Source organism: Ruditapes philippinarum, unplaced genomic scaffold, assembly GCF_026571515.1.
Source record: "Ruditapes philippinarum isolate M1 unplaced genomic scaffold, ASM2657151v2 ctg12235_1_1_1_1, whole genome shotgun sequence".
In the NCBI taxonomy this organism is placed as follows: Eukaryota; Metazoa; Mollusca; class Bivalvia; order Venerida; family Veneridae; genus Ruditapes; species Ruditapes philippinarum.
In genome coordinates, this window is record NW_026857948.1 from 65,274 (window position 1) to 90,774 (window position 25,501).

Genomic DNA, 25,501 nt, shown 5'->3' on the forward strand with positions numbered 1-25,501 from the left:
GTAACGATAATTTACATCTGAGAACATATTTTCTAACTTTGATATTAGCATAATTACATGGTTTAAGTAATAGTTTTCAATATTCCAATACAAGCAATAGACACTTTAAACACATGCTTTTATTAATGCATCGTCGCTCGATAATTTTTTATGAAGTTGTTTTTACTTAAATTCCGATGCACATTTAAGTTAATTTAGTGTTGGAAGCTACTGTTATTTTGTTTGCATTACATGTACTTCAAAGTAATCGAAACACATGTAATTTGCTCAATTGGCTGGCAATAATGAGTTAAATAAATCGACAGTTTATAGAAGTGAACATTTGTAGGCATTTACAAAATTAAATTGGTCAACTGCTCTTGACCAATTCAATCTTGCAAATGATAATTAATTTTGTAAATACCAAACTTTACTTCAATGAATTCTTTGGCTTGATAGACACTATATTATGTGTTTACTATGCTTTGTAAAAAGCTGTTTATTCCCCACGTAAATTTTGATACAACAGCTTTTTTTGAACGGCGTTTTTTAAGTTTTGGGGTTTAACCCCAATCTCAGTCCCCCTATCAAAATAGGAAGGCTCAATTTGAAAGTAATTGGTTTTCTAGTGCAATTTTTTAAATGTAAGTTCCTTTATCCGGCATTTTACATAAGATACCCCAATTAAAAATGCCTTTTGTTAAATTTTAAATTAAAACATTCAATTTTCAAATAGGTAAATTTTTTCTCCCCCTTTTTAGAAAATTTTTTAAAAGTTATTGGGGAAATTTTTCCCGAGTTTAAGGGGGTTTTTGGGGAAAAAAAACTTGTATAAAAAGGCAGTCAGGGAAAGGAACATTTTTTCCCCAAAAAAATTTTTGCGGTCCCAAAAACCCTGTCGTTATCATTTTTTAAAAAAAGGGCTTTGCCCAAAATTTTTTTCAAAACAATATTTTTAGTCCCTTTTTAAACCCGTTTTAAAATATTAAATTTTTTTAAGTTTTAAATGAAAATTTTTTGTATTACCTTATTTATTGCGAACATGTTTTTATATTTTTGATAATAGTACATTTTTGACACCTTTTTTTTAATTTTTATGTCAATAATTTTGGGAAAAAGAATCTTACAATTTAATTTTTAAATGCAATAAATTTTATAAAAGTTTAAATTTAATTTTGGGCCCGTCTGGGTGCCATATGATCAATTCTAAGGACCACAAGGGAAAAAAAAGCGAATAAAGGAAATTCTTTTGTTCATCCTTTGGGAAATTTTAAAAATGTCATCAAAAACTTTCACATTCTCTTTGAAAATTGAATTATTATTGGGTTTTTTGAACATACATATGTATAATTTTTTTAAACCCAAAAAAATATAAACACACTCTATGCATTTTTTAAAGTGTGCGCGTGGGGTGGGGCGTGTGTGGTTTTAATAATAAAATTATTTTTAATTTTTTTTAAATTTTTGACTTTCATGTAACTTGATTAATATAAGTCGTCTGTGTTTTTGTAACCCGATTTTTCATGTACCCTAACAAGATAAATTTTGTGTCAATAAATTTAATTTATAACTGACTAAAATTTTATGAATGAGTTTTAAAATTTCGCCTTTAAAATGGATTGGTCAAACAATTTTAGTAAAAAGGACAAAACAATGTTTTTTTTTTAATCATATAAGGCTTATAAAACCATATAACATAATAATAGCCCTAAGACCCAAAGGGAACAAAAAAGTAAACATTTGAATACCAAAAGTTTAAAATTAAATTTTTTTACATAGTTATATAAGGCATTTAGTACGATTGTACGATTGTTTTATATTTTTATGAATGATAGTTTTCTTTAAAAAACAATTTATTGTCTGCTATAAAATTTATAGATACATTTTTATGTATTATCAGATCTAAATTTCATACTTACCTACACCATCCATTCATTTATATTTCAATAAAAACAATCAACATATTTTTTATGATATTGAAGATTTTCCAAATTGATAAATTCACTGATTCATGGATAAATTTAAACATGTTACTTTATTTAAATCACCAACATACTACATTGAGTAATTTAGTTTAATAACGGGGACGTAAATTTTAAAGTGACATTATGCTCATAGTTGAGAAAAACTGACTATACATTTCACATGATAGACTGTTAAAATGGTTTATTATTGACCAACTGTTGAAATTGGACAATGTTTAGGATAAAATATTGATCTGCCTAAAATGTAAAGAGACTGCCCCACTCTTTATATCAAAGAAAGTTTTAGGTAAATTCCGATGGATATTTACAGAAATTTCCTTGAGCCACTTGAGTTATTTATCGTAAATATAAAATTTAAAGGAATTATGGCAAAATGTTAACTTCTTTACATTGACCTGTTCACTCATTATATACATGCACCATTGGGTGGCCATAATTTCACTTGTACAGTTTGATATTTAAGTAAAAATCAGGACAAAAAAAGAAACATCAAAACATAACCATTCGTGATTCAATAAAAAAAGATCATTCTATTGTGTAAACATATTAGTCCCTCGATTGTTCAAGCTAAAATGTATATTAACTATGCTTCGTTGTTGTTGTTGATTTTTGTAATTATTATTTTCATTATTGCTGTTGTTGTTGTTATATTATTATTGTCTGCACGATAATGAGATCTATTAGACTGAAATATTATCATTTCGAATATTGTAATATCTAGGTGAGAAAGGGTCACAAAACTAAATAAATTTGTAGATTTTTATACTTTCATAAATCACACGTTTAAAAAATCAGGGCTGAGGTTAGAACTGCGTCGTATTAAAATTTTCCATCTTGAAAAGACTTCCAAACATCCATCTGCATCGTATCATATCTTATTTTCAAATGCGTCGTATCATTTCGTACAGATTATTATCTTATTGAAAAATAACCATCTTTTATTAATGAAATTACCAGCCCTGAAAATCAAGTTCGTCTGTACTAATCAAATTTCAATTTCAAACATAATATGCCTATAATTTACTTTCTAAGTTTTTCTTCACTTTAACAAAAAGCGCTTGCTCTTTTTCGGTTGGAAATAAATGTAAATGTATAAAGCGGTATTACTGCACAAGAAAGACAATATAGCTTAAAATTAAAATCGTTCTGTATATATAAGGGACACAGTTTGTACTTATATGCTTCAGGGAATGATTTGTTGTTACAATGGTCTTGCAAAAGACATATTTAAAGATTCACTCTCTCAGTGTCTGAAAGAGGAGAAGGACCCTCATTAAGCATAGACTCTTGACCGGGCTTTAAATCTTGAAGAAATGAAAGGAAATTTATATTGTACCATTATTCATCATATATGACTGACAAATGTGACTGATATGGCCTTGTCACACTTATTTTTGCATAATTATGTTTTAATATTCATAATTCAGAAAATTTGTAAATTTACGTAAAATTCAAACACGCTTCACACTATTTCCTTATAAACAGATAGGGCAGTCAAGTGCATTATTACATAAAATAATTATACATGGCGGGAATTAAAAGAAAGAATGACACATAATATAAAGTCAGATAATTATAACGTCATATTTATAAACCAGATGACGTAAGATAAATTACTTCTATGTTTAATAATGTTCAACGTGTTTTATTTATTATCTTTTTTATTACCATGTTAGAATGGAAATAGATAATTATTATCTTTTCTTATGTTTGTAACAATTAAATAATGTATGGTTAATCGTTCAGATGCTTTGTAATAAATCACTCGTTCAGGCCTATCAGCCTTTGTTATTATATTCCTGTCAGGTGCAAGGTGCATTATACTTCAATAATTCACTCAGAATTGATATTTGTTTCCAAGAAACATGTCCACCTTATACAATTTAAGGAAAACTTTAGAAGAAAATAAAAAAATATTTGTACCCTTACAATTATATCATTAATGATATAAAGTAAGTAATAAATACATAAGAAATATTACTGTTTAAATGTCAATTTTACAGCATTATTATATTTACTCATCTGCCATTCTTTCACTATTTTACATGAAAGATGACTTTTTTAAGATAAAGGGGCAAAAGGGTTATTTTTTTCCCATTAAAAATTTTTTTAAAATTAAAAGTTAGGGGCTAATCCCAAGTACAAATTTTTTGAAACCCCTCTTTTAAATTTCAAAATCCTTTTTAATTCCAAAAAAACCCTTTTAATTTTTTAAAAAAAATCTTTATGTTTTTTTTTTTAGGAAACCCCCTTGGGGTTAAAAAGGCCTTTTAAAAAAAAGGAAACGGCACCCCCGAAGGTTTTTTTAAAAAAATTTTTTTAAAAGAAAAATTGCCCAAGGGGATTTTTCTGAAAATTATTTTCTGGAAAAAGTTTTTTTTTTGGCTTTTTGAAAAAAAAAGTTTAAAAAAATCCCCTAAAAAGTTTGTACTTTGTTAAGTTGGTTTATTTTTTTGGTTTTGGTCCGAAAATTTTAATTATCCCAGCCCCGTTTTTTTTTCCCTCCTACAATGTTTTTAAAATTTATTTTATTTTTTTAATAAAATTTTACCTTTTTTTCGAAACCCATTGAACCCCCCTTTTACTTATTTTTTTGTTTTGGACCCCCAAAAAATCTCTGACTTAATGGTGAAATAAAATTATAATTTGGGGGTTTTGTTTTATTCAACGGATCCAAGGGATTTTATTTAATTTATTTTTAATAAATATAATTAAAAATTTTTTAATAATATTTATTTTTTATTTTTAAAAAATTTTTTCCTTTAAAATTTGGGTAAATTTAATTATCTTTTCCCCAAAAAGGGGGAATAAAAAAAATTACTGGGGGGTTAGGATTGGTTAATTTTTTGTATAAATTAAATGGGGTAGTAAAGTATTACTGGATGGGGTGGTAGAACCCTTTTGAAATCTAGCGAACCGCTAAGAAAATTATACAGGTCAACTTTTGTGCTATAATCGTGCTTGAAAAAAAACTTAGTTTCTTTTCTTTTTCAAGAAGTCATTAATTTTTAGATAAATTTCTGGGGAAAAAAAACCTTTTTTCAAATTTCCCTCTGCTCCCCTTAACCACCAATTTAAAGGGCAAACGTGTGATAAAGTTTTTGAAAAATTAAACAAATGTTTTACTTTTCAAAAAATATTCTAATTAAACCCAAAAAACAAAAAAAAAAAACAAAAAAAAACAAATTTTAAAAACTTTAAAAATCCTGTAAAAAACCTTTTTTACATTACGGGCATTTCCCTTTGACAAAGGAGGTTGCCCTTTTATTTTTGGCAAAAGCACATTCGCATGGACAAAAAAACAAATTTTTCAGTTTTTAAAAAAATATTTAAAAAATTGTTTGGCCAAAAAATTAACCAACATTTTTAGAAACAAAAAATTTTGGGTAAAAAAAAGATAAAAAAATCAAGGGAAAATAAGTAAAAGAAAATTTTTTTTTGGGCTCAAATTTTTAAGAAAACCCTGAATTCATTCGATTCTGAAAATGAAACCTTCGTTTAAAAGCTCTCATTGGCACACATTCTCACTTAAAGCAGCATGCAGAATCACGTTAATTTTCATGAAAACATTGAAAATGTATTTGAATGTATAATATTATGAAATAACCAAAAATAAGCAATTTACGATTATCACTGGCATTTACAATCCACGTATATTACCTAAAAGGGGTCAAAATATGCATAAATAGCCCTTACTGCGTTACTAATGCAGTAGAAATAAAATTGTACCAATTTAAGGTCAATCGCGAGATTATGTTGTTTGAGAGAATAAGCAATATGTCTACTTTGCAAATAATATTCTAATTAAACAAAAAGCAAAACAAAAACAAAAATAAACAAACAAACAAATACTTCTAAGGTACGTGTAGAGACCTGTTCACATTATGGTTTTTCCTTGGACAAGGAGTTTGCATTAATATCTTGGGCATGCACATTCTGCATGGAGCAAAGTAAAAATTTTTTCAGTTTTAACAAAGTAATAAACAATTAAGTATTGGGCCCAAAAAAATTAACCAACTTTTTAGAAGGAAAAAATTTTTTTTTAATACAGTTTAAAAGATAAAAAATAAGTTATTAACCCTTTCCCTTTTTTTAAATTTTTAAAAGGGGGAAGGTTTCTTCGATTAAAACATATGGAAACCCTTTGTTTAAAAGGCCCTTCCCCATTTTCTAAAGTACGTACGTTATTCCATGCCTTTAATTTTCTGTTTTATAGAATTAATGAAATGTCGTACTTAAGTGAAAATGGGTGGTTTTGTTTTTGTTAAACGTTTTATATTATTGTGCAGCATACACACCTATGTATTATATTCAAACAAATAAAAAATAATATTATCGTGTCGACTAGAAATCAAGAAATTATAAAGTCTGTTGCTATGTATTTTTTATGCATTTACAAAATGAAAACAATTTATACAAGAGTTATAAATAAATTATAATAATAATTATTGTAAATTATACATTTTTGTTACACATACACATGCTATAGTTTATTAAAATGTTTGGAATATTCATCTTTTACAGTTTGTGGAAGTATTTAAGCCCGAACATTCCTGTAAAATCCTTTAACAATTGGTACTGTATCGAACGTAAGTTAAATAGCTTATTGGTTTAACTTTGCTAGTAACAACCGCTTTGCATGGAAGGGTTATGAAAAACAGTATGTCTTCATCTAAATCGAAGTATGTTTCATTGCAAGTATCTTCTTACAGAGTATCGTGGTAAACAGTAAACATAGGTTATGTTCGTCATTCTATTTAAGATTGTGCCATACAACTGTTTAAATTTATTTTCTGAAAATCAAATTTGAAGTGCTTGTCTTCAAAATTGGTATTATTTACATGTCTTAATTTCTTGGCAATGTTAATAATTCATGGTAACGTATAAATGGTTAATTCAATAGTAATATTAGAGAGTTAGCCTAGAGAAATATAGTTAACATAAAATATAAGGATTAAGAGTATCTGCGCAACCATTTTGTTAAAGATTTTAGGTTAATTTGCATTTTACAAGCGTTTTTTACAAGACCATTTACGAGGCTCTTAAATACCGTGCGTTTGACAGTATGTTTTCAAAAATATCAATGTTATTATACTTGATATATCTAGGGTGGATTTTTGTCTCATTAAATATTAAATCATTTAACATAAACTTAATATGTCAAACAGAAATGTTCACCATTTCGAGCTTATCATTAACAAAACTCTTCAACTTTCACATATAATAATCCAAAAACGCTTGCACTGCTCGGTAAACATAAGTGGTTGGAAGTGATCGACCTTAACCACTCGGTCGTGGACGAGGTGCTAGACTGTTTTCGAGTTCAATAGAATCAGTATTGTATCAAAAATGCAGAATAAACTCCTTTTTATACTACAAATGTTTTGGCATTTTGACATAAATCAGAAGATTAATCAAACTATTCAAGTACAATAAATATTTGATATGGATTTTGCATTTTGAAAACAAACACAAGGTTTAATGGAATATGTTATGTATTTGTTATAGAGTTTATTTACTTTGAAAATAAAAAACGAGGCTATATGGAGAACAATACGCATTTGATATGATTCTTTTTTTGGACTCCAGTAATGAAAACGAGGCTAAATTGCCAAGATTTCGTCCAATAATGATTCCTGTTTAAACATCATGTGGTGCAAACGCTGAAAGTTCATTGGTTACATTTTATAAGGTGTGAAATATCATGCGATATAATAACGTGTATGCTATATAATAACATGCATATCAGCCCGCATAACTCAATCGGTTACTCAGACTTCTCTTCGCTCGGAGTGCATAGGTCACACTAGATGGGTGACCAAGTTAGGTTACTCAGCTGGTGTGATCTAACCAACGGCGAAGGATGTAGCTCTATAAAGTGCTGCTGCTTCAAGATGCGACAAACTTGGTCCAAGGGAAGATATCTTAGACGAAAGACAATCTGAGAAGACCTTCGTTTAGGTTCTATGATCAGCGACGTTGTTGGTTAAAATTATGCCCTTTAATATGTAAAGTTATAATTTATAAACGAGGCTCAGTTTGTTCAATACTGTTAATTAGCATGTCCATTAGTTTATGAACTCAGTATAGTATAAATTACAAGTAGAATTAACCCATGAGGTTACATCACAAGTACTTGATTAAGTAATTATGATTACCCCACTCACAATATGTGTATATGTATTTACAAATATATATCTATTCATATCAGTATCAAGAAGATCAAGCCCTGACACAAACAAATATATCAATACTAAATACATGTACATACTGAGATCATTAAGACAACACAATATATACAATTTAAGTCATAGCATGATTATAACAAATAGCCAATATAACAGTCATTTTACCATTACATCAATTAATTACTCCTAAATTAATGATTGAACATTCCAGGTACATTTTTGTGCATTATATTCAATATTTGATAATTCAATCCTGTGGCCAATTAAATGAATAGAGTAAACTTATAAAATAGTAAAAAAAATAATATGACATGTGTAATTAAACTTACAGCAGGTGTCAAGTGCCGTGTGGCAGCCGTAAAAAGTTGCCCCGTACTTCACTTCAGTGTTGTTATATTTTCTGGTCCTTCGGGATCATTGATGCCGACACTATAAAGTGTTGAGAATTGAGTACCGCTCAAGCCGGTGCAAGGGGGCGTGAGGGATGTTGCACTTATTCATTATCCCTCATGTACAGACTCAATCAAACCGAGTCTGCAATTCTTATGTTATTTTGTTGTGATTAATGCTTCCGAGGGATCACTTTGTTTCCAGAATTTTTTACTAATTGTGAATTGGACTCAAATGACACTCATTCAAAAATACTCCCCAGCCATCATTCTATATCGGCCCGACATCAAACCGACATGGTTTTCTATGACGGCCCGATGTCGGCTTTAACCTCGGCTGCAAATAGGAATGATGTTGGCCCGACATCGGCAGAACAATATCGGGCCGACATCTTAACGATATAGGCCCGATATTTCTTGCCGACATCGGGCCTACATCAAAACAATGGCGGTGCGATGTCAGCCAACAGTAGAAAGATATCGGTCCTATATCGACCAGGTATCATCCTTATGCTAGCATGTTGATGACATCTAGCAGCAAGCATTTGGCACAACCTGCAAAAACACAAAATAAAAGATAATTATTCTACAAAATTAGACAATAAAGACACCTATTTTAACTTAAATGTGCAAATGACAATCACTACCATGATAATGCATGCCGCGAAATCATGTGACAAATATTTTCAAACATAATTTTACATCTAAAAAAGAGACAAACATAAATTGTGTTTTTCCAATAATTTTAAGTGTAAAAATCAAATTATTAACAGCGTTAACAGATTTGTTGAATAATCATTACATTAAAACATGCTTTTCATCACCTTCCTTTGTTAGCTTTTCTTTTTGGCGCTTAATCTGTTAACTGTAGGACTGCAGTGAATATTTTCATGCTTTTCATTTAAGATATAATAAAAGAGTGATTTTTATGTAGTCAAAACGTAAATATTGAATTTAATAACAAACCACATATCATTTTTAAACTCAACTATGATTATTTTAGAAATTCATATCAAAATTTACAATTATTTGCTGCATGATTTTCAATTCAACAGAAAACGCAATATCGTACCGATGTCAATCCGATATACAGAATACTTGCATTGATAGGTCATGTAGGCCCGACGCAGACCCGATGTATCTTTTTTGATCTAACACGAAATGTGGTTAATATTGTTCTAGTAATTGAAATCATACACAGGACAATTTATTCACATTATTAAGTAAACAATGGCATTGCAATTGGAATTTTTCAAAAAACTCAATATGTCGGCACTGCAGCGGCCCGACGTCGGCCAATAGTCGGCATATTTTGCCGACATGCCGACATTAATCCTATATCGGCCCGATATGGTGATGCTGGCTGGGTCTTTCGTGTGGTGTTACTGCACCATGTGCACAAAAGAGAATGACAGTGATTTATATTAATTACTGCAAATAGATATTAACTTTAATATGCTGCCATTATCAGATGCATTGTAAACAAATTATGTACAATATACATAAATTTCTTCTTTAATATACTTAGACACACAGCGCATTTGTAAATCACTTAAACAAAGTAAGCGACCAATATAAAACTTCACCAACCTTAAACTTAAAACATCAGTCCTTTCCAAGAATAAATAATCAACTTATAAACAACTGAAGAACATACTCATGACAACTCAGAAAACGGCGGGAACAATTACACGCATGACTAACTAATACAACGGCCAAGGGAAACTCCTACAGATTTTAATCAATAATCTACAACTTATTATTTCCCTTTGCTTACATTTAGACATTTTGAATGTTATAGATTTCAATGGATACTTACTTTCATGAACGAATACATTTAAACTTGTATTGCACATTCAGACATTTTGAATGTTATAGAGTTCAATGGATACTTACTTTCATGAACGAATACATTTAAACTTAAATTGCAATAACAAAAATGAAGTGGAAAGGAAAACAGGCGTGTCCCGTATCTGTTGAACTGTCCCATAAATAGTAAATTTAGAAATTTTGATTGCCCGCTTATCGGTTTAAATGCAATAATTTTGGAGTATTAATTGTATTGGAGAAAAAAATGTTGAGTTGTCCTTAAATAAATACATTATGAAAACATTATAACATTTCCATAGATTTGTTAGTTAAATGGGATATGACTTTTCATGAAAGCTTATAAAATATTTGACTTTATCAAGGTACTTGATATCTATTTACACAAACATACTGTTTTATGTTTTACAGTTCATTTATAAGATAATAGTAATAAGATTGATGTGTCTCGTAAATGACCAAAGCGATTTTGTTTATAAAACAATGATGTTCTCAATAAAAGTGATATATTTATATGAGAAAATTTTGCTTCGTACACTTATTGTTTACACTTACTTAGATTTATGTGCATGTCTTGCAATCTATACAATTTTTTACTTAATTTTTGACCATTTTCTATTCAATTGTTTAAATATTCTTAATATGGCACAAAATACTATCTGCTCCATTTCACGAATAGATAAAGATAGATGTTTTATTACAATGCAATAAAACGGCATCGTCGGATACCCACGATTGATAAACATGTTACATAACATGCAATCAACCGTGGGTAAAATGAATCGATTTGCGTCGATATACGGCAACAGGTGCGTTAAGTATCTACCAATGACATCGCGTTTATCAAATCTATATTCTTCAACAGTGGAGGTATAAAAAACAATAAGAAACAAAATGGCAGCGCCCACGGTTAAAAACTGTTGTACGTGTCTTGCTAAAATCAATGGCAAAAGATATCGCCAAATCAGTTCTTCTGCAAACAGATATTAATCAGAAAGGAAAATATCACGCTGTAAAAGTAAATTATCAATACTTTCTTGCTGTAAATCGTTTAATTTATTCGATGTTGAACTATTCACGTCGTCTATGGTTGTCGCAATAGTGTCTGTAATACCGAACGTCATACAGAACGAGCGTTTTGATTGGTTTTAATCGCATCATGAAATCGTGAGGCAGCCAATGAAATAGCTGTCTTTGACACACCTCTAATCGACTGAATATCGGCTAAAAATCCCACGGCTGATAAATGTTTATGGTTCGGCCGTGGGTATCCGACGATGTAAAACGGCAGCTTCTGTTACACCGAAACATTTATTCCAGTTCAAAACAGTGCCCTTTAGTTTTACGCACAATTACTTGTTTTTGATATTAAGTCTAAGAAAGTTGTTCAGTCTTTGTATACGGAGATAAGAAAACATTGTCCTTGACTAAAATGTAAATAAAATGTTTTGCAAAAAAGCAAGGAATTTGAAATGCGTCCTGGAGCGTTAAGCTGATATATGTGAATGTATGTTTTATATACTTTTATCTTGTTTGAGGACTCGCAAAATAAATCGTCACACAATGCAGTAAATCATACGCCTTATTAAAAACCACAAAATCTAAAAGTACACAATTAACATCCAGTATTACTATTTTCTAAACTATATAGTGTGGTAAGGTTTAATGCAGACGAAATTCTAATGACCTTGATATTCCTATTCCCGTTAAAAAGTCCATAAGATAGCCCATGCATAACAAGTATATATTTGTTCACTGCTCTTTAGTGATACTTTAAATCAGTATCAAATTTTTATCTCATACAAAGGTTTGATCTTACAGATAAAAGGTTTAAATATATCTAAAGCTATACGGTGTAGATAGTCATTAAAAAACTGAAGATTCTTTGCATGGGATATTTTGAAATATCGTCTGAGTGTTTAATCATCCTAAATTGATCAAAATTATGCAATTTAGAATTCTAATTATAATGTTTCGTATATTCAATATCTAGAGAATAATCCTTAAAGTGCATGAAATATTTAATTAAATCATTTTAAAATGTTATGATGACTTAAAATTGTGTAATTTTATCAATGACATTGTAGATATTGTATCTATGATATCATAAGTAGTGTATCAATAATATAGTGGATATTGTACTTATGATATCGTGGGTATTGCCTCTAAGATATCGTGGGTATTGTATTTATGATATCGTGAGTATTGTATCTATGATATCGTGAGTAATGTATCTTTGATATTGTTGGTATTGTATCTATGATATCGTGGGTATTGTATCTATAATATCGTGGGTATTGTATCTATGATATCGTGGGTATTGTATCTATGATATCGTGGGTATTGTATCTATGATATCGTGGGTATTGTATCTATGACATCGTGGGTATTGTATCTATGATATCGTGGGTATTGTATCTATGATATCGTGGGTATTGTATCTATGATATCGTGGGTATTGTATCTATGATATCGTGGGTATTGTATCTATGATATCGTGGGTATTGTATCTATGATATCGTGGGTATTGTATCTATGATATCGTTGGTATTGTATCTTTGATATCATGGGTATTGTATCTATGATATTGTGGGCATTGTATCTATGATATCGTATGTATTGTATCTATGACATCGTGGGTATTGTATCTATGTCACCGTGGGTATTGTATCTATGATATCGTGGGCAAACATAAAATATTAAGAAAAGAAACAATCCTTGAAATACGATTTTATCATATTTATATTAAGTTGGCAATGATTCATTGAAGTTATCGAAGATTTTAAGGTACGCCTGTGACATAAATAAACATTTCATACCATTACAATATACCTTAAGTTTAAAGGGGATATAAAGCCATATCTTCTTAATATTTTTGTATATTTTCTTCAAAGTAAAAGTATATTGTTTTTATAATCATACTTGTTGGGACATACGTTTAATGTATCAACACCACATATAAACAGACTAAATTATCCGGAACTAAATAGGATTGTTAGTGTTAAGCAATTATCCCATGCATGCGCCATTCACTCTTTATGAGCTTTACAAATATAAGTATTCTCTAAAAGAAACTAAAATTGGCTTTTAAACACTTTAAAACAGGCTATCTTTCAATACACATTGGTTTGTCAAGTATAAAACCTGCCAATGTTATTCAGTGTATTAAACATAATACTAGATATAATCGTTCAACCGTTAACATATAATAATAAAATATGGTAGTTGGGCTTCTTTTCCCTCTTTTTGTACAACTTACCCTCGCGCTTGAACAAATCTTTAAACTTCCTGCTTGGGAAAATAAGTGCTTTTTCAACAATTAAATTTGCATTAAATGTTCAATACATGTTGAATTTTTCGGTGTTGGGATTTATACTGATAAATAATATATATTCCCTAATTTGAAACAATGAAGAGGAGTTTATCTTTGGTACGTAGATACATTTAAAACAATTAATTTAACTATTTCTTAAATCTTTTTACCTGATGAGTTTGCTTTGAATTCCACATTTTATTTCTGCCGTAAATGTTCTCATAGATCGCATAAAAACAAAACAATTGTTTGAAGGTAAACTACATTTATAGGGAATGAACTATGACAAGTTTGGTTCCCTTGTCAAAATATCGCAAATATTTTAGCTGTTTCAAATCTATATATTCTATATCTGTGCACCCTTAACAAATACTTTAAAATCAGAATTCTTGGTAACGGTAGGTCGTAATCTGTCACCAAGATGTTCTCTAAACGGAGTTTAAATTTGATTTCACGATTTCATTACAAAGAAATAAACTAGTACAGCTTCAGTCGATACGTTTTGTCGTATGGAACTCTCGTACCGCGGAATTTTCTTTTGATCAAAATATTCAATCATTCATTGCTCAACAACAACCTGGTAAATGCACAGACACCTTTGTATGAAGACGAAAAAGTGTTATAAATCTTAGAAATCTTTTTAATATATTTAAATAAAAGCTTTATTGATCATTTGTTGAGTTTTTGATATATTTTAATAAAATCTTTATTGATAGTTTGGTGAGTTTCAAATATATTTATTTAAAGATTTATCGGTAATATGTGACGTAATTTGACGAGCTTTTAAGTTTCTAAACTAAATACTTTTATAATACGAGATGACTTTACGTATCGTTGAATCCCTAACTTGGTATAATGCTTGTTTGTAAGATTTAGAATTAAACATATAGAAGAGATAATAGATTCTGTATCAAGCTCTGACGATACATCCGAAATATATTATTTCAAATCAGATATGACATGCATAATATAGTATAAATCATTGATTACTTGATTGATTGATTGGTTAATTCGTTCGTTCGTTTGTTCGTTCGTATTGAGATGATATTAGGCCAATGTGTGTTATTGTTTATCGGATAAGGTTTTGTAGAGGTCTGATATTTTTTATTTAGTCTAGTCAGACATTTATTCGGGGTCTTATGTTTACATCCTTTGGTTGCTTTTTGTCAGACAATAATATCTGTCACAATCAAATGTTGATAAGCCGGAAAATAAAGAAAAAAAGTCCAATGCAGATTGGCTAAAATTCAGAAAGATTATATGTACAAGCATGCGACCAAAATTTAAACCTCCTCTTTATATTAAATATGTATTTATTTTGCATTTAGTAAATAAACCGAAAGTCCAATGAAGATATCTTTATCAGACACACCAGGTTTATCAGACTTCACAAGTTTATCAGATACACTAAGTTTATCAGACACCTCGTTATTAAAATGCGATATGAATAAATGTATGTCATATAATGTGTTCCTAGAAAAATACTGAAAAACTTTTAATTACATAACACCCTCGTTTTCTACATAATCATTTATAAAACACAAGTGACAAGAATAACTTTTATATCATTAATACAGTATAAACCAGGTTTAAACATATATGTTTCAAACATGCATTGGTTCGTCATGTTTAAAGCGTTCATTAAAAATTGTCGTAATAAACATGATACTCAGCCGTTAAAATGTAATTAATATTGACTTATAGTGATTGGTGCTCTATATTCACGTATCGCTTACACTTGAACACATTTTTAAACTTCCTGCTTAGGAAAATATATATGTCCGATCAGTAAGTTTTTTTCTTATGTTTGCATTGAATATTTCTGGTGGAGATGTTTTCGGGATAAATATTTTTATTCCTATATTCGGGACAATGAAGCGGAGTTTAAATTTGGTACGTAGAGTTTTGAATAGCAACACTAATATTATACTTTCGTAGATTGCTTACAATTTTATTTCGTTTTATTATACATTTCTGTACTTACTTTATATTATTATTACAACGAGTCGACGGTGCCCAGGATGTAATTCTCATTACTTCTCCCATATTTAAGCAATGTGCTCAAGTGAGCTTTTCTAATGGCACTGTGTCCGTAGTTTGACGTTTATGTCACATTTGCTGCGAAATCCCACAATAACAATGGCACACACAAGTGGTTAAACTTGATACAACTCGAAGATTTTCTTGGTATTTTTTTTTTCTTTTTTTTTGTAAATAGAGTTAAAAGTCCTACGCGCTAATATATTATTTTCAATTTGATTTATTATAACATATTTTCGTCTGTTTACTTTTCCAATAGTTCAATATATAGTAGGCTAAGTTGGAATATCCGCTTCTTTTCTTACTAGATGTCGTTACAGATTTTGGCGTTACAAATAGTTCATTCAACCATGCCATCTACATATTTTACATTATCTTCTAAATTTATATCAGAAGAAGAAATAAAAACGACGAAAAACACAGAAAGTGTTCAATAGTTTTGCTTTCAAAAAACAATTTCATTTCAAAGTATTGATTACGTGTATCAAGGAAATTCTGATTTATCATACTGCCAATAACGAAAGAAGAAGTGATAGGCTGTTTCACGAAACCTACAAATGCAAAGGTTGATAGTATGATAATTTTAGAACAAGATGTCTAGATGATTGAATCAATTAGCTAAAGTTTGTACGAATACGGGCGTGATAAATTTGATTTTACATTTACCAAAGATGAAGTATTCATTTTTCAACACTAAACATGTTGCAATTAATGATCCCATAGGCGTTTGTTTTCTTTATCTTCTATGGTTCTATGAGTGCATCGTGCTCTCAAATCATTTAAAACGTCACCAGATAAAGCGTCATCGGATAAATGTCACCTAATAGATTCCTTTGGACATGGACATTGTATAACATCTCCATCTTTTAGTTATTCAAAAACATATATTTGGCAAACCAATCATTTTTCTTTTAATATCATTTATTTAGAATCTGTTCATCGTTTCCATTCGCAGATAAATGTTTTGATTGCTTTTATATTAGTATGCTTTTATTTATTTAATATTTTATCTTACATAATTATTATCCTTTATCCAAATTGTAGTTTTCATTTCATTATGCAACTTTCGTTTATTTTCTTCAAGTTTTGTGAATCATCGTAAAAATGATATCCTGATATTAAAACTCTAGACATTTAAACACATTATTAACGAGGTTAATTGACCACCCTGGATACACATAACATCACAAGGGTTCATCTTGAATTAAAAGATTTTCGATTTATATAATTCTTAATTTCAAATTCACAATTCGCATAATACAATGATAAAACATAAAGTTTAAAGGCATCAAAACAACAGCGCGAGATGGTTCTAAGTTAATAAAGTATCAGCCTCTCAATCCAGGGGTAATGGGTTCGAACTCACCGGAGTCACTATAATAAATTCTCATGCTTCTACAATACTGGTAAGTCCTATGAAGCGAAATAAAGAGTAGTTCAAATAAGTTATAAGATTATTAATAATGCAAATAATCTAATACATAAAATAAAGTTAAATCTGAAAGAAAATTTGTTTTCATGAAAAAGAGTGGGTCTTTCTTCTACCATATTTCAATTATTAAATGCTGTGTGTATGAAAGAATGATAAAATTACTAGTCATTTTAGTAAGTTTCAAATTTTCAATGGAACCTATTTTGACTTTGGTAAATATTGGAAGGAGCCTGGCAAAACCAAACTTGTTTAAGTACAAACATAACCGTTATCAATTAAATTATTATATAAACTAAACTTAGAAATTATGTGTATATATATATTACATTTGACGTGGCACGATATATTTCAGATATTGTTCATGTGTTGTTTGTGGTTGAATGTCTGTAACAACCAGGTAGAAGGAGGTAACTAAATTTATATTAGTATTTATAGCAGAAAGTAATGCGTTACGTATCAAATTGCAATTTTCTTCAAATAAACATTTTGTCTGGGTCACACTTTAAATTATGTAAATACATAAAAGAAAAATATACGAGACAAAAAGGTGGTGGTTATGTTAATGAAATAAAATAAGAAAATGTTTTTCCTTCGTTGCAGAGATTGATGAAAAATGTAAAGTAAATTGTGCATGCTGTGTAGATCAAAAATGTGGAGGAGAGCAATGGGAATGGTTTCCTGACGAATGTTCTTCTCTAGGCTGTATTGATGGTCATAGAGGTGCACGTTGTTATGAACAATGTACAAACAATTGTACACAATGCATTAATGATAAAAATGAATGTACTGAGTGTTATGATGGATATTACCCCGGCCCTGCTTATGACTGCAAATCAAAGTGTTTACCCGGATGTAAAGCATGCAAGTCAGGAATCACGTGTACATCATGCAAGGAGGGATATAATAACGACAATGGTCGAAATGATTGTAGTAATCGTTACTGTCCTGAAAATTGTAATTGTGATGATGGTAAGTGTGTGTCATGTAAGGGCGGATATTACGATACCAGTAATATATGTTCTAGTTTATGTCCAGATAACTGTGTCACGTGTCTGTCAAAAACAGACTGTGGATCTTGTAAGGATGGTTATTATAAAGGTTACCAGGACGACAACATTAACCTCCCTTTGTTAAACGACTGTACATACAAATGCCGGAATAACTGTACACGTTGTTCGTCCTATAATCGTTGCTCGCTTTGTAAAAGTGGTCTATATGGATCGACGTGTGACAACAGTTGTTCACCTGGTTGTATGTCAAGCACTTGCGATATAGTAACTGGATACTGTATTTGCTCTTCTAACTTTACTGGGGAAAGATGTGACGAATGCATAACCGGAAAATATGAAAATATGTGCGATCAAGAATGTCCTGCAGGATGTAAAGGTAATGTCTGTAAGAAAGATTCCGGAAATTGTACTGACGGATGTACTATAAACACGATCGTTGGTGGTAAATGTGACGTTTGTTTAACAGGCTGGTATGGACAAAACTGTGACATATCTTGTTCTGTTGGCTGTAAAAATCAGCGATGCGTGAAAAGTAATGGTGAATGCTCAAATGGATGTCTTGACAACTTTGTCGGTGTACAGTGCAATCATTGCATATCTGGCAAATATGGAAATTCATGCAACAGTGACTGTCCAGTCAATTGTGACATGAGCGGCTGCTTGAAAGACTCTGGCATTTGTAATAATTGCAATGAGAACTTTGCAGGAGATAAATGTGAAAAATGTGGTGTTGGTTTTTATGGTTCACTTTGCTCCGAGAAATGCCCGACAAAGTGTTTGAATAAAGTATGTGATAGAGATAACGGCACGTGCTCTGGTGGCTGCGTAGACAATTATTCTGGTGACAAATGTTGTATAAATAATAACAACTGTATCACATGTTTGTCAGATACTGAGTGTAAACAGTGTAAGTCTGGATACTACAATGACCAATGTGACAAACAATGTCCTCTGAACTGTCTTAAGTCCTGTCATATCGAAACAGGTATCTGTGAAGGTTGCAAAGGTAACTTCTATGGCGAACATTGTAACCTTTCATGTGCATCTACGTGTAATGTACAAACAACGGCAAATGGAAGTTTATGTCAGCAGACAGATGGTAAATGTCTGTATGGGTGCGAAGCTGGTTTTCATGGTTTGATGTGTTCAGAGAAATGTTCTTCTAATTGTAATGATACACTTTGTGACCAAAGCACTGGCAAATGTACAAAAGGTTGCAAAAGAAGAGTGAAAGATGACCCAATTTGCCCTGCAGTTTCAGGTAAGAAACGACTTCCTTTAATCACTGTTAAATATTCTTATTGCGTTGCGTCAGTAATGCAGTAGAATATTTATTACACAGACCGGCATTAGAATGAATGTACAAAAAAAGCAGTTATGGCTAGAAACTAATAAATTATTCCACAAATTATCGTCAAACAATTTGAATAATTTTTATGATGATATACATGTAACCTGTGTATCGATTTCTTTTGATCACTGATGTGTAGTATCCTCCATGTTTTGTAGTATCTGGTTTGTTTTTGTCTTATTGACTGTTTTACCTTGCTTTGATTATGTTATCGTATAGTCTGTTTCGTTAGAGAGGTCACTGTAAGTTGAAAGGTTGTATGAATGTATTTACTTACATTTCACATGCATGGCCAAGAATCCCCGCGAAACATTTTCTTGCGTAGGTAAGAAACCTCCTTTCCGACAGTTTCACTTAATACGAGTAACCGACACGACTTACTTTGCTTGTAGTATATTCGATTTTACATTATGTTAAACTTTTCAAGTTTTGTATGATGATCTTGGATTTATTTTTTATCTAATTCATTTACATATATTTAATATCATGTTTCTTTCAAATGATGAAACTCCCTTGTATTTCTTTTGTATGACTCGTTTTGTATGTCTAACAGACTATTAGAAGATAGTCTTCATTTATCACTGGTAACATACATGTCATCAATTCTTTCAATTTATAAACACATCATGAGTAGTGTTAATATTTTCAAATCAATGTTTACATGTTTGTTGCTCAAAATATTGTTGATTGTTTAAAATCTATAATTTGTAGTTGTAGTTTGTTATTATAATATTTTAACTATAAGTTTTCACGGAGTATTTGATGTACATCAGACCTCTAATATCACGTATCTCTGTTCTAAGAATCACAACAGGACGAAGATAAAGGTGATCAGGGTAGTTTAATAGGACCAATAGTTGGGGCTATTGTTGGAGTACTGGTAGCAACAACAATTATTGTTGGTGTATTTATGTTCTGCAGACGAAGGTATTGTGTATATATTAATAATATTTTTAAACTATTAATTATTATAATTATTATATATTAAGATTTTTTACTTGAAAGATAATAGAGAAATGCTTGTGAAAATCAATAAATGCTTGTCAAATTGTCAGTGTGAATATTTTTTTGTCGCATTCTTAATTTTACAAACTACATATTGTATTATCAATAAATGGTGCTTTGTAAATCTAAAATAAAAACAAACCTTTTTTATTACAAGATTGTATTTTCTTTAGGCAAAGAAACAAAGGTCAAGGACAACGTTCAGATTTTGAAAGTACTCAATCTATCAAGGAAGACGAAAAGAAGCATACATATGGAAACATTTCCGGTAACATTTTTTTGAGTCACTATAGTAACTTGACCTTGTATTCCTCAGAGGCCATTTTATATATATGTAGTTGAAAAAGAAAATGACAAATCAAGTGATAAAAAAATCTTAAATACAAAAATCGTTTGAGAATATTTTAAAATACACAATAACAATAAGATATATTAAATTTGAACATGTTTTGTGTTTTATTTTCGGACATATTCTTATCATATTAATATTCTAAAGAGAATACAAAGGGGTATCTTTTTGCAAAAAGACATATAAGTACTTAATCTATTGGCTCTAACATTTCAATCATTTATTATAGTGTCACTTATGTCTATAAAAAATTACAAATCAACAATCAAAGTACATATGCAATATGTTATTCTGTTTATCTTTTCAATTAAACCTATATAAGGGCTGTGAATAAGATTGGTCTAATATACAGGATAACTTGTTTGCCCATTTAGTGAGGATTACTTATATTGTTGTGAAGATAAGTTTACTGTTCTAGAGCGGCCATCATCAAAGGAAGATAAAGAAAGAAAGAGCGCTTTAAACCTACCACCAACTATTACAGCCGACACACAGCTTTCAGAGAACAAAACAAGATCACCAGTCCCTGTAACGTCTTCGTCAGTGGATATTGATGAGGTAGAAGTAGATGAAGTCGAATATGAAAACAAGGCTGATGATACCTACTATAACATTAGAGAGAGTCCCTACAGAATTAAAGTAGACAATCTACTTAAATATGTTACATCTGGAAAGGTCGACTTCGAGGCTGAATTCAAGGTATGTATATACGCTAAAATTGAATTTACTGCTAGGTTTGATTAGTTCAAACTGATTAAGCATGTACAAAAAATGTAAGTACCCAGATTTCATATGTGCAGGAAAATTGTTTAAAATTATAGCTCTATAAAATACGTGTATTGCATCAGAATGGCCTCAGTTTTACATTACATGTACATGTACTTACTTAGTGGTGGAAATATTAAAATAGAGCTGCTACGCTGATTAAATAGAATAGTTGTTAATGGAAACATTTTGTGTCGATTAATAAACTAAATATTTGAAAAAAAAAATGGAACGCTTCATTTTTTCCAAAGATGTAACTATAACCACTAATGAGTATTTGTCCATACATAAAACAAAGTGGTAGGGAGTAGAATATGATGTAATATCTTTTGTTTTTTCATCCTCATCACAATATAGTGTAATTTGATACATCCTACTTTTAAACTCTCTTTCTTAAACACACACCTACTTTAAACGTTTTTTGACATTGTCGTCTTCAAATACCGTATAATTTGACTTCCTTATTCTTTTGAACGTGTTTATGCCATTTATAAATTCTTTTTTTCCCACAACGTGTTTTTTTCACCTTAACATCATGTGTGACCCACAGTGACTTTAGGTAATAAAATGTCAGACAATAACAATTCACACACTTTAAACTTCCTTGTACGATCGTTGTATATCGATGATCGTATAACAAGGATAAATAAATTACCACTTAACACGCGATTTTATCTGACAGAAATGTGTTTATTTTACTTTGATTGTGCTAATTGGAATAAAATATCTTTGTTTAATTCTTCATGCTAGGCCTCTTGAAAATTACATGTTTTCATGTTTTTTTTTTTTTTTTTTTTTTTCATTTTTTTTTTGTTTGTTTTTTTTTTCATTTTAATTTGCTATAAGTAAGTATATACTTAATTTGCAATAAAAGTTTGAATTTATTGATAAAGTAAACGTGTGTGATCACCCGAGCTATCCATATTACTATAATTATCCAACTGTTATAAATCTACATGATTTGAAATATTCGACATTTTGTTGTCTTTTTCCGGTTCTTCCAACTCTTTATAATAGAGATCTATACCATAAATAGAAGTTTATTGCTACATAAATGTTTGTACATACTTAGTTTTTTTCATACCTAAGTAATAACGAATTAGCAGAGTATTTTACTGACTTTCAGATAGCTCTATATATATAAAGACAGTTTTGAACAATGGTTCTTCTTAACATGTTGATCAGGTCAGGTGTCTCTTGCAACTTATAGTATTGACACGTCTAACACGACCAGCACTATAATCCACAAAATGCGACAATATTTAAACGAATAACCCACAATTTAACCATGCTTGTTGAATCACTAAATATGTAACAAAAGTGATGAAATTTATCGACTTAACATGAACTAAAGATAAATTGTCGAACATGCTAATTAGTTACAGGTCAATATTTGTAATAAAGTATATATTTTATAATTTAATTTCTTATAATGTAAGAAACTCAACAAAGATTTAGATTTTTGACAAAGCAACTGCAGCGTCGCTAAAGATCCTCAAAATTTGGCCTTGAACCGGTATAACGGCATTTATCCTTGTAAGTAAACGAATTTTTTTATGTTTTTTATATGCCTTATATATAAAAATGCATTTTTAAAGCTTCAGTAAGTGCTGCAGATGTAAGGAAACGTAGAATTATAATTGCATGATGAAGCATGAAATGTCCACATTTATGTAAGATTTTGGGGAAAAACTTCTGTTATTTTGTTTCTTCTATACAAGGAAATACGTTAAGTCCCGGAAATTCAAAATTGGTAATAATAAAGCACTGTCATGAGATGACAACTTAACTGAGCTAAGAAATAGTAATGTGATAAGTAGTGATAAGTTTGTATTAAGCAAATGTATTGTTTTGAATCAAAAATGTATGTGTTAATAAGTATATTGTTGGACCTATAACCGAACATTTACTGCTGCATTTTTTGGTAAATGATGATGATTACGTAACCGAAAATAACATTATGTAGCTAAAATTTTAATAACGTGTGTAACCGCCACATGCCCTACCCTTCTCATACTACCATAAGGTGTCTAATACCATTCTTGGTGCAGATCTTGTTCCACTTGTTGCAGGTTGACAACAGGTGCTCTGCACCATTACCCTAATAAAATCTAAAATTACAGTTGTAGTTATGTCAAAATCGAGGCAAAATGCCGGTTGTGCTTAATTATTTCCAGTTATATATATTACTTGGCAGAATGAAATATCAAAACTATTATTAATATAGAATATTTGCCGTATTGAAGGTAAAAATATCTATTACTTAAGTGAGTGTACTTGTATTTCATAGAAAATAGTACATTTATTTTTTTGACAGAAATGTTTTTAATATATATATATATGTAAATTTTTGTATTGTATTTACAAACCATTCGAAGTTAAAATACGACTCAATTTTGGCAACAAATCTCTTTCTGGTATGACCAATATATTAGTTCCTGGTCACATTAATGGATTTTCTATTTTGTTTTTAGATGACCATTCCAGAGTGACAATTCAAGACTTGCCAGATTTCTTTATAAATGCTTGTTACATAGATGTGAGTTCAGTATATTTAAATATTGTTTACATATTAGATTAATTACGCGGTTCGAGACAATTAGGGTCAAACTGTTTTATTTTAGAGTAAAAAAAATGAAAACTTTTTTAAAGGATACAGGTATATGTTGAAATATGCAACAATGGTCTGTATTTATTACCAACAGAAAAGAAATATATCCTTTCAATGTCCCCCCATAAAACACGCAAAATACAACATGCATTATGATATTTATGATTTATTCTACCTTTCATTTTCCCATCTTTTTGTGCAAATTTGTCTCCCCACCTGGAGGCATGTAGCTTTCAAATTATATCTAATTACATCTCACGTTTGTTAGATGTAAGAAGTTACTTAATCTGATACTGTGATATTTTAAAATGTCACACCACCTTATATGTTGAAATATTAAACCGTCCATTTTCTACCAATCGTTTAATAATGAAATCTGATCTTAAATACGTAACTCTTCTGGGATATTTTTCATCTTTCCATACTTCCTTAATTATGTTATATAATACAAATTAAAAATATATCCTGTACCTATATATTTAAAGAAAATGTAACAAGAAATAATACATTAAGAGTTACAACCCTATAGTATTATAAATCTGGGATGTGATCTGATGAGTTTTATATATTTATATATTTCAGGGTTACTGCAAGGAGAAAGAGTATATTGCTTCATTAGGTAATATAGTATAACTTGTGTCGTAAATAAATATAATATAACTTTTGTCATTATGTTATACAGTATAACTTGTATATTTGTATGAATGTCCATAATTTACTGTTATTTATTTAAGAGATTTGTCTCAGGTTGAAGAAGGAACAACTTTCATCAATACTTCTCGAGTTTGTACAAGTCTAAAAATAGTTTTCAAACTTAACAAAATTACCATTGTTACGTTACAAAATTCGGACATATATATAGGCCATCCAATACGCGATAAGTAGTTTGCACATGCCAAAAAGAATAAGATTTAATAAAACAAACTAAACATGAACAAAAAAACCTGTTCAGACTGATGTATTATTGCCGATTTATTCTTCCGAAATTTGCTAATTGTAATAAATATATCTTTATTACACGGTCAACTAATTCCTGATCAATACTTTCTTTGGTTTTGGTTTGTACCATAAAATATCTGTTTCTTGATTTACGCATATTTTTCGTATATATCCAAAATAAACAATCGTAAGGAAAAGAAACCCCACACGCCGAGATAGCTTAATAATATAAGAATCTGGTCATTTCGAAAATAAGATAATTATAAATTATAATGTTGTAGTCCTGGTTTCCTTCTCATCAACACGAAGTTCCATCGC

At 30.1% G+C, this 25,501-nt stretch overlaps 2 protein-coding genes across 2 annotated transcripts in view; both read left to right on the forward strand.

Moving 5' to 3' along the window:
• Positions 1 to 24,892, forward strand: part of LOC132751577 (cell death abnormality protein 1-like) — a 44,717-nt gene extending 19,825 nt beyond the window's left edge. The window contains exon 8 of the mRNA XM_060741758.1: positions 24,827 to 24,892. Within this exon, the coding sequence (XP_060597741.1) occupies positions 24,827 to 24,877 (51 nt within the window). The 3' untranslated portion in view covers positions 24,878 to 24,892. The remainder of the gene's footprint in view (positions 1 to 24,826) is intronic.
• LOC132751579 (multiple epidermal growth factor-like domains protein 10) lies at positions 13,647 to 21,612 on the forward strand. The gene is made up of 6 exons (XM_060741760.1): positions 13,647 to 13,798; positions 17,506 to 17,560; positions 17,754 to 19,424; positions 20,318 to 20,441; positions 20,693 to 20,787; positions 21,287 to 21,612. Exons 1-6 carry the CDS (start codon positions 13,778 to 13,780, stop codon positions 21,610 to 21,612), a joined length of 2,292 nt encoding a protein of 763 aa, XP_060597743.1. The 5' UTR covers positions 13,647 to 13,777.
• Positions 24,893 to 25,501: the final 609 nt, after the last annotated feature.

Excerpts from the sequence above, each read along its gene's own strand:
- LOC132751579 (XM_060741760.1), top strand. The coding sequence starts at position 13,778 with ATGAAGAGGAGTTTATCTTTG. Across the intron at positions 19,425-20,317 it reads AATTTGCCCTGCAGTTTCAG|AATCACAACAGGACGAAGAT; the intron begins GTAAGAAACGAC and ends CTCTGTTCTAAG. Across the intron at positions 20,442-20,692 it reads TTTATGTTCTGCAGACGAAG|GCAAAGAAACAAAGGTCAAG; the intron begins GTATTGTGTATA and ends TATTTTCTTTAG.